We start from the raw sequence: 10,109 nt of genomic DNA, 5'->3' as shown, positions 1-10,109 counted from the left end.
ATACACATGAATAACTAATCTGACATCTGAAGATAAATATATCTGTTTAAACAAAATGTTGCAGTCAACGTGTTGCTAGCATGTAAAACGAGCCAAAATGTATAGGTCACGGGTGCCTTATTGAATTACATCACATTACGATTTCATGCAGACATGTCTGGCCATATAAACAGCACTTGTCACAACTGTCAAAGCAAATCAGGGTCTGGTGATAAAAAATAGTCTCTCAGTATTGCCGTCTGCTTGGCTCCAAAGATGATACCGCTTTCTCACACAACAGAACACGTCAACTTGTCCGTAGTCCGTAACAAAGCACAAGCAGAGAAATTCACTTTGGGTTAAATGCACTTACCTTGCGTCCTCCAGCTCCGGTTTGGAAATCTAAGATGCCTACACCCAGTCTGGCTACCTCCCAGCCTCCCTGCCCCTTCTATACATCGAATTCTGTCGCTCCAGCCGCTTGCATTCCTCCACCCCAGTCTATCCCTCCCGTTCCCTTCCCTCTACCCGTCCCCCCATCCTTTCTTTCGTCTATTTTAAAACTGCCCCCCTCTCCATGTCTCCTCATCTTTCACTTCACTTGTCTTTTTAGAATCTCACCTCTTGTGCTCTCTCTGTCTCTCTCTCTTTTTCCGCTCCCCGTTCTCTTGAGCTCTCGGTGTCTCCGAAGCCTTCTTCTTGCTGCTTGTAAACTTAACTGCAGACAGTCTGGTGTTTCCGTGCATGCGTGTGTGTGCTCTGTATGTGTGTGAAGGAGAGAGGGAGTGGGGAGTGCAACCCAGGACACACAGGCTGTGTCAGTTTGAATGAAAATTGTGAACGCTCTGCTTCTCCCTCCTCCCCCCCTCTCTCTCTCCCTCTATCTCTCTCTCGGCTTCCTTCCCTCCGCCTCCTCCGACAACCTCGCCTCTCCCTGCCCCTCCCTCTTTCTCCCTTCCTCTCTCTCTCTCCCTCCCTCTCGCTCTTTCTGTCCACCACCCGGCTTCTCGGCTCCCCCACCTTCAAACATTTTCACACTCAGACAGACATTTATATTTATATACACGGCACCCCCTTTTCATCACTCTCTCTTTCTCCTGCACTATCATTGTCCCTCTCTGTATATATCTCCCTCACACACATACACACATGAGCATGCAAACATGCCTAGATCATTGTGAGCCAGACGGTTAACCCTTTGGTTTCTTTATGTCACTTCAATCTGCATATTTTACTCATCTCTGTCTGGCATTGTAAGCCAATCAGACCTCTAGTCTAGTGCATGAGTAGTTGATAATGTAGTGAGTATTACGTTGGGTTTACGTTGGGTTTTCATTTTTTGACATTGGGAGGAATTCATTTCTCTTCAAAATTATGATGTTCCAGCTAGCTAAATACTAACAACAAAAATAGCATGTTCATAGACAGGATCGCATATTTAGGCTTTCATTAACCTTATTGGAACATGGACTTGACAAGATGTGGTTACTTGGTCTAGACTGTGATTAGAGTAAAATCTAACGTCTTGATTTTATAGTCTTGTTGTTGTTGTTTGTGTGGTTTCTTTTTGTCTCATTTATATCATGAACTCATTTTCTTATTAACAGTTGGAAAATGAGACTTCGTATTTGTTTGGATCAAAAAAACATAAACGTTGTTTTTATTAAAACAGAATGGTGGCAGTCCATTAATCCAAGCTTTCCCTCCCCTCCTCCCAGCCACCTCTCAGACCCCCTTCCCCCTCCATCTCTTCCTTAGTTACATATTGATTAGAAAATATGTGCGGTGCTAGCCAAGCTGTGGTCACTGAGGTCAGACCCGCGGCCAGACAACCCCCTCCTCCTTCTCCCCTTTCCACTCCACCCCCCCCCCACCCCCAAACTCTCCTCTCCATCTCCTTTCAGTCAACAAACCAGACTTGACCACCAAGAGTCCACACCAGCGAGCCTCTGCTTACACAAGACCAGAGATCATTGACCAGAGATCCATTTGACAGATAGAGTGACTGTCAATAGTCGATGGAGAGCAGGAGAGGAGAGGATGGGGAAGAACTAGACCAGCAGGGTCGATGGAGGGCACGGTGGAATTGATGAGAGGGAGGACATGGTGGTGGGAGAGGGGGGGGGTGTGGAGGTGTGCAAGAGATGGATAGTCATAAAAGATGAGTATTGGAAGTGATTGTGTTTATATTTTTCATTCTTTCTCGACAGACAACCCAATAAATAACAAAGGCATCACGAGCATCACAGACTGCCCTTCTCTGGTCTTGGCATACCTCTCTCGGCAGCTAATGTCTCGCAGTCTCAGTTGAAGAAAATACCATTACCCCACACTTAGCTTCCATATCAACCAGGACAAGAGATATTACATTTCAGACTTCCACCACATTCTCCACAAGCATGCAAAAGGACTATATGCTTTATACTCCAGGCAGACTACAGCATTTGAGAGGCAAACATAAACAGTTAGCATTAAGCTGGCCATGGCTGTCAAGGTGGAGAGGTGAGGTGCTGAAGAAGTCTTAAACAGCAGCAGTAGGAGGCTCAGTCCAGCGTGGTTAAGTGGGCGCTGTGTGTGTGTTTGTGAGGGGTAGGGAAGCGTGTTGATCGGCCGCGCGCCGAGCCCAGAGCTCCCCACAGACAGGCTGATGGGCAGCCACGGTCCAGGAGTGCATTATGGAAATGGAGTCTCATTAGACACTGCTGCCCGTGGAGGCTCCGACAGCCTCGTTTCGCCTGAGTGAGCTCAAGCTCAGAAATGACTGGCTGACATTAGGGTAGAAGAGACACAAACTGCGTGAATTCACTGAGATACCACTAGAATAATATATTAAAATAGATCAAGTTAGCAATGGAAATTCTATTTAAGGGCATTTTTTTTCTTCGTAAGGGCAGTTCTTCAGCCTTGTGGTCAGAGTTCTGCTGCCACAGTGTAGGCCCATCACTTTCATAAGTGACACATGATATTTCAGACAAGCGGTTTGTAAAAGGACGTTTATGACATCACCAGCTCACCTTTGACCCCATTAGGCCAGGTTTTTGGTCTACTCTCCTTCTAAGACTGGAGTTGGGTTACGAGCTTGGGGGGCAGCACACCCCTTGATGTTTTGAGCGCCCAGTGACCCACTTTCCAGACAGACTGGATGGACAAGGAGCAACACTGGGCCACTTCCGTCACGTCATGTGACCTCAAAGCGTAAGAATGAGTGCTGGGCACTAAGAATAGGAAGTGCAAGAGTTCAGCTCACTTGTCAGCTTTGGTGTCCATCATTTATTCATGCGGGTCATAAATAGCAAACTTACATCCCTCTATAAATACACTGAACTGGCTTCATTTCATGCAACTATTATCACAAGGAGATGCTTCTTTCACTCCTGGTTAGAGCAGAGATTTCAGGGTGTGTGAACTTGTAACTAAAACTGAAGAATATGATCAAAAACATGTTCAAGCGTTGTCGCGGGTTGATTACATACTGCCTCCACTGAAGTGAGACCACAACAGCAGTGCTTATGCGAGCTTGCAGGCTTAGTGGCGGAGGCGCTTGTAAATGTCATCAGAATGGTGCGCTTTGCCACAGATACCACAGCTCTCTTCCTCCCTTCCAACCTGTCTTTCCTGGGATGGACGCTGCCTGATCAGGATGAATGATCCTAACCCAGCAACAAGATACCCATCAGATACAAGAGCCCTGTATGGCTTTGCCTTCTGAGATCCTCCAGATCAATACCTGGCCTCTCTGAACCGCCTAGCACAGAGAGAGAGAGATAAAGAGAAAAAGGAAGGGGGGGTGGAAGAGGTAGACGTACAAGAGATTAATCTGAGGCAGGAGGATTTCTTCTGAAAATGAATTAAAGCTCTGCAATGACACAAGAGGTCATTCAAAGGCAGTCCGATTAGAGGAGTAATTAACCTGAGCTTTAAAGAGAAAGCACCGGCCAGTCACTCAACTTTTCAGGAGGAAATACATCATTTTAGTCCTCAGGAAGATTTTACCAGCCAGGGCCTCAGGACAAAATGTTTAAAAGACATCATCAACTCATGATGATAAAGGGCCTGGTTGTAACCATAGAAAATAGATTATGGTCTTAATATTGACAGACATATGTGCAAAAATATGATGCAACCATTTTCCCTGCTTGAATTATCTTATTTTGGAAAAATTTAATGAACTAACTGAAGGAAGAAACTAAGTAAGAGGCATATTAATTTGCATTTATGACAGTATGTTATTCAGGCAGTTGAGATGCACTGATAAAATCGTGAGACACATATTGTTCAAAATCATATCAATGATCATATTTCACTTAAAGATGGTAAAACAACCAACCAACCAACCAAATCCATCTGATATAGGTAATAGAAAATCTGACATAGGATTTCTTAGTAGAGAAACATTTCACAATTCATCTGTTAGTGAGATACTTTATTGGGTTCCTCCTCCAAATCTAAGCTCCCATCAGTATCTCTTCTCATCTGTTTCTTAGATAGCCGTTTTGAAACATGTCAATTGTATTTTCTAATTCATCTCAGAGAAGTGTAACATTACAGCCTCTCTCTGCTTTCTTCACCCATCCTATCTGCCTAATAGTTCAACTGTGGAGGCTGCACAGCAGGTGCTGACACTTTGGTAAATGACAGAAGATATAGAAACCCATTACAAAGATGGCAGATTATGACACAACCTAATACTGAACATGTCAAGTAATGAAATAGAATAAATTGACTGCGTTGCCAATCGAAATTTGCTTGCTTAAGTAATCTCCAGTAACATTCCCACATTTTCTACTAACAGACTGCTGTAGAACTGTAAGAATAGTCTCCCATATTATTGCCCCATAGGCTATCTGAAGGCATGGATAGTCTGTCTAGTGTAGTCCTATCTCTCTCTCTCATCCTTTTTTCCCTCTTTCTCTGAATATAAGCATGAGAACATTGTGTAAACCTTTCCCATCTGCCCTCACGATTGTCTGTAAGTCAATCAGCAGGTAAGCTGACTGATAGCGTTTACTTCATTGGGCATCCTTTGGGGGACAGATTTAGGTCTGTGTCTGTTGCTGAGTCTCTCCCACAGCATCACTCTGAGTCCCTCCCCGTCCACCTTCCTCTATCTGCTCCGCAAGCCTCTTCCCCTCCTCCTCGTCCTCCTCCAGCACGATGACATGCTTCCAGGAGTCCTTGTGCAGCTGCTCGTTCTGCTCCGTCACCTGGGGCGACGGTACCACCGTGTCAAGGAGCCCCGGAGGCAGGTGGCGGAATTCCTCGTCGTTCACATCGTATTCTTTCATCTTAGTGTCCAGCACCCACCAGCGGCCAGCGAACCCCACGTCTAGCAGCCTCTCGGTCAGCTCCCGCAAGGGCACAGTCAGGGCAGAGCAGCGGGCCTCGTACAAGCTGGAGTCTGGGTCATAGTCAGCCCGGTACGTCAGCGAGGCCACACCCAGGCTGACGTAGCGCAGGCATCCCTCACTGTGGAGCTTGGACAGCTTCTGCACGTGACCGTCCGACACGCCATTGCGGGTCCACGGCGAGAGGAGGCCCAGCTGGCTGGCCATGTCCATCAGGTCTGCCTCGAAGGAGTCCTCGGAGGGATTGGTGTAGAAGGAGGCCCAGACGCCCCCCAGCAGGCTGAGGTAGGCACTTGCTTTTACTGGGCGCTCCCAGGCGCCCACAACTATCTCACGGCATGCCTCCTTGTAGTCGCCAAGCAGGCCGCTGCACCATACACCTGACAATGGGCAAAGCCTGTTATCTTTTCTAAAATCATGATGCAAGAATCAAGAATGCAATTCTCAATAGTTTTCCACATCTGTGCTTAACCTACACGTAGCTTTGAAGACATACTGCCTATGATACATAAGTGTAACACAAAAACTTCATATAGTAATATCTCATAATGCAGTCCACTCAACTAAAACTTCGTATAACGTAGTACAATGTTAGGTTATATGTTAAATCACGTGAAACTTAAATGTCATGCTAACCCTAAACAGAATCTGACGGCAATATAAGGAGGAAATTATGTATCACTGGTCATTCTTACCCACACGGCTTTTCCGAAAACGTTGCCATCGCGTGCCCTTACTTGGGATTACTGTCTCTGCTACAGTTGTGGAGCACCATCTCCTGAACACCAACGAGGCGGCCATAGTCAGAAAACACACGACCTTCGGGTGGTTCACAGTGGAGAAACCCGGAAGAAATATCTGTGCTCGGATCCCAATTTCGCCGGCCGCTCATCGAAGGTCTTCCGCAAATGTCACATGTGAGCCAAAATGGCGTGTCTGTCCATGTGGGCATATATTATTGCACCGATGTAAAAACGAGACATGGTATTAAGAGTTCCGGCTTAAGGTTTGTATACGATCAAACGAGCCGATAAAACCCCAAACCTGAATATTGAACATTACAAAATTGTTTGTGTATTTTAAAAGTTTAAAGAAATGACAAAACGTTAACAGTTGTTATTCACAACAAATTATCTGCGTGACATATTTGTTCCGCATGTCTTAAGATCACGTGTCCATGTTATCAGGTAGACATAGGGCTAAACAGGAACTGTTATTTCATATAGGGGTGACGTGGAGTGTATCCCGAGTGGTATCGAATACCATGAATGAAATGCTGTTGAAGAAATGATTGTCATTTCATGTACTGGTATGGTTTAAAGAACTGTGGTATTTTTGGAGTACTCTCTGAAAAAGTTATCGAGCGACGTCAGAGGATAGACGAGATACATTTGCTAGTAACATTAGCTAGTTCGGCTATCTAGCTAACGTTATCAAGTCAGCAGAACTTCATTGTCCATCCAGTGAGCAGACAGTGGCCAGGTGAGTATGGCAAGCTCGCTAACACACGGGATATTGTGTCATCTTGATATTGAAAAAGCTGATGTTTACATGAGTAAACGAAACCATAAAATGTGTTGTGGTTTGTTAGCTAACTGATAGGTGGCATTTTAACAATCAAACCAATTTATCAGAAAAAGCAGGCAGCCGATGGTCGCAAATCAGCTGTCTGTTATATGCAATATTTACACTATTAAGCACGAGTATAATGGACATCTATTCCGCAATTCTTGAACAGTCTGAACAGCAAACAAAAATGCAGTTCTTATTAATCTTGTTTTTTTTAAGGTCCCAGTTGGGTAAACAATGTTTTCTTCCTTTTAGTTCTGCATGAAGATTGACCCCTGCAATCATGGCAAGTCCTGATGACTTAAAATTTCAAGGTAACGTTGCACTGCAGGTATGCCTGAACTCCATGCCTTCCTTCCACCCTAAGTCTTATAATGACCGCCCTCCTCTCGGTATCTGCAGAATTCGATGAGGCCGCAGACTTGCTGTCAGCTGACCCTGGGGCCTCTACCCTCAGCGTGTCCGCCTTGAGTGGCACAACAGCAGGGACCCAGGACACTAAAGTAGACCTCTCCGAGGATGAAGAGAACCAGCAGGAGAACTCAGGGGTGAGCTGACACTGACCAGGTGTTACCGACTTGACCTGGTCATTTGATCCAGTGCTTCATTGCTTGACAGTGAAGCACTGGACTGCTAGGTTTCTTGGACCTCAGTGGCTTTAAGGTTCACAGCAAAGGTAGCCATGTGTGAATGACATTTGTCTTGTCTTGTGTTCATTTTACAGCTACTAGGTGGAGAGAATAAGACTGGCGGTTTTTGGACATTTGAATACTACCAGTCATTCTTCAATGTAGACACAATGCAGGTATGATCTGAGTCTCCCTAAACACACATGTTGTGATACTGGTCATAACCATAGCTCCATGCAAAGTGCTTGACATTACTTGATCTGCAGGTGCTGGATAGAATCAAAGGATCTGTGATGCCTGTGCCTGGGAGAAACTTTATAAAGCACCACATCCGAAACAGTCCAGATTTATACGGTATGGGACAAATTATTCAATATATTTTCCAAGATTATTCTAAATTCCTGAATAATTCTTAGCATATCATACTTTAGAGATCAGCCCACTGTCATAACCTTAGTCCTATTCATGTAGACGGGATTTAAAGAGGGACTCTTTATACTATGCCCATCCACTGTAGGTCCCTTCTGGATCTGTGCAACACTGGTGTTCTCTGTGGCCATCAGTGGGAACCTTTCGAACTTCCTGAGCCACAAGGGTGATGGGCAGTACCACTACAGGCCCCAGTTCCACAAAGGTAAGGGCCTCCGGCTGGGTTGCAGGTGACCATCTGAGGTTGCACAAGCTACTCTGAAGATAGCCTGTAAACCTTGCTTTTCAGGTCAAACAGATGAGATTCTTTAGATTCTTTAACCTCTGAAACCTATAACGTGTTTTTCATGTAGATCATTTCAGTTTTGAATTGTGAGGTTTTAGGAAATCGGACATGAGAGCTCTCAATTTCTCTAGACTCCAGATTTCATTTCTATAAAAAGAAGAAAAAGACACATTTTTTGACATTTTCGTATGCTTCCAGTGACGATAGCAGCGCTTGTGGTGTTCCTCTATGCATGGCTTGTGCCGCTGGGCGTCTGGGGTTTCCTGACCTGGCGGCAGGGGACAGAGCGCCAGACCAGTGCGTACTCCTTCCTGGAGACGGTGTGTGTCTATGGATACTCCTTGTTTATCTTCATCCCCACCTCGGTGAGTGCAGGAACGGGTGGAACAGCACTCAAAACCTTCATACAGGAGTACCAACATCCACAGAGTGACTTGAATGTGTTTTTTCAGATAATTGTCATAAGCCGTCAGCAGACAATGCATGTACAATATAATACTGATATGTTACTGGTATTGCATAATACAGATTAAGGTCTAGTGCTGGAGAAATCTCAAACAGCATCATGGAAGGATAGCTTTAGGGAGGCTTAGTCCTCTTCCAAGACACCAAGCTACATTTAACAGATGTTAATTACACTATTTGACTTTTGCAGGACAGACCATTTGTTACTGACATGCCTTTTTTATAGGTATTATGGAGCATACCATTTCAATGGGTACAATGGACTCTCATTGTAATTGCTATGGTAATCTCAGGGTCAGTACTAGTCCTCACATTTTGGCCTGTGGTTCGTGATGACACCAAGGTGACCGCTTTTGCCACGGTGGCAAGCATTGTGGTGCTCCATGCCCTGCTGGCTATTGGCTGCAAGGTAAGTCACGCCCAGGACTCTTCTAGGTAGATGAATTCCATAATAAAATGGATGTTAGTACCTAGCAACTGTGCATTGATCTGAAAGTTGATAGTGCCAATTGTAATTGTACTTTTGAGAGTGCCAATCGTAATTGTACTTTTGAGAGTACCAATTGTGTAGTTGGGATGCCTCCATATCAAACACGATGAGAAGTGAACATCTGTTCTTCCTCTTTTTTCCCCCTTTCAGCTGTATTTCTTTGAGACAGCTTTGGAAATAACGCCGACACCCACTCCAGGCCATCTTACCACGAATACCAGCATGGGCCAAATGAACTGACTTGGATAAGGGTTGGGTGGTGGAAGACTGGGGTTGTTGTCCTGAGATTGGGATGGGGCAGTGGTTTGAAGGAGAGCGATTCTGATTTAATTTGTGTATTAAAAACATTTAATAAATAATCTTCTATTTTTGCACTTGTGCAGCAAAGAAATCCAGATGAAGTGTTGGATTAGTGTTTGATATGGATTAGGGGCAAGTGTTTGAACTTTGGACTACTCAACAACCCCCAAACCACTCTACCAAGTGGTCTGGGTTCATGTCCATTCCCAATTTCCCCTAGGTAAACTCATTTATTCCTGTACTTATTTATTTGTTCTTTACTGTTTTACTTTCCTGCTTTGACTTGGGGCTTTCCCTGGGGTGTAAATAAAGTCATTCCACATTCGTCAGTAGCCTACTAGTTGTTCTGTAATTTTTTTCTGTATTGTATTGTTTTATGTATGGGTCTTGGTTAATGAGTCAATTTAATTTACTACTAATCAACCCTGTTGAAACTACATGTGAGCCAAAAGGATATTGGACTGTATAATTTATCCGGAAGAAGTTTACAGAACCATGAGTGGGTGGCTATCTTCCTTTGATCGACTTAATTAAGTTATTCAGTCCGACAGCAAACAGACTTCACTTGCTCTTACGATGGGAGGGAAAAGTCACGCAAGCCCTGGAGGTCTTCGGGG

At 44.7% G+C, this 10,109-nt stretch overlaps 2 protein-coding genes across 2 annotated transcripts; one reads left to right on the top strand and one right to left on the bottom strand.

Moving 5' to 3' along the window:
• Positions 1-4,385: 4,385 nt before the first annotated feature.
• Positions 4,386-6,260, bottom strand: timm29 (translocase of inner mitochondrial membrane 29). Its single transcript, XM_012825987.3, has 2 exons — positions 6,020-6,260; positions 4,386-5,704 (listed from the first exon to the last, which is right to left on the bottom strand). Exons 1-2 carry the CDS (start codon positions 6,123-6,125, stop codon positions 5,016-5,018), a joined length of 795 nt encoding a protein of 264 aa, XP_012681441.2. The 5' UTR covers positions 6,126-6,260; the 3' UTR covers positions 4,386-5,015.
• A 178-nt stretch (positions 6,261-6,438) lies between these two features.
• On the top strand, positions 6,439-9,824 carry yipf2 (Yip1 domain family, member 2). Its single transcript, XM_012825712.3, has 9 exons — positions 6,439-6,806; positions 7,149-7,207; positions 7,296-7,441; positions 7,618-7,698; positions 7,789-7,876; positions 8,040-8,156; positions 8,436-8,602; positions 8,929-9,111; positions 9,343-9,824. Exons 2-9 carry the CDS (start codon positions 7,177-7,179, stop codon positions 9,430-9,432), a joined length of 903 nt encoding a protein of 300 aa, XP_012681166.1. The 5' UTR covers positions 6,439-6,806; positions 7,149-7,176; the 3' UTR covers positions 9,433-9,824.
• Positions 9,825-10,109: the final 285 nt, after the last annotated feature.

The sequence above is a fragment of the Clupea harengus genome, chromosome 1, assembly GCF_900700415.2.
Source record: "Clupea harengus chromosome 1, Ch_v2.0.2, whole genome shotgun sequence".
NCBI classification, from domain to species: Eukaryota; Metazoa; Chordata; class Actinopteri; order Clupeiformes; family Clupeidae; genus Clupea; species Clupea harengus.
Note: the sequence above shows the minus strand (reverse complement) of the source record. Positions and strands in the feature narration are given on the sequence as shown.

What these genes read in the sequence shown, in the direction of transcription:
- timm29 (XM_012825987.3), bottom strand. Translation starts at nt 6,125, where the DNA reads ATGGCCGCCTCGTTGGTGTTCAGGAGATGGTGCTCCACAACTGTAGCA. An exon ending in TTTTCGGAAAAGCCGTGTGG is followed by an intron (nt 5,705 to 6,019) that starts GTAAGAATGACC and finishes GCCCATTGTCAG; the next exon opens with GTGTATGGTGCAGCGGCCTG.
- yipf2 (XM_012825712.3), top strand. Translation starts at nt 7,177, where the DNA reads ATGGCAAGTCCTGATGACTTAAAATTTCAAG. An exon ending in ACCAGCAGGAGAACTCAGGG is followed by an intron (nt 7,442 to 7,617) that starts GTGAGCTGACAC and finishes TTCATTTTACAG; the next exon opens with CTACTAGGTGGAGAGAATAA. An exon ending in CAGGCCCCAGTTCCACAAAG is followed by an intron (nt 8,157 to 8,435) that starts GTAAGGGCCTCC and finishes GTATGCTTCCAG; the next exon opens with TGACGATAGCAGCGCTTGTG.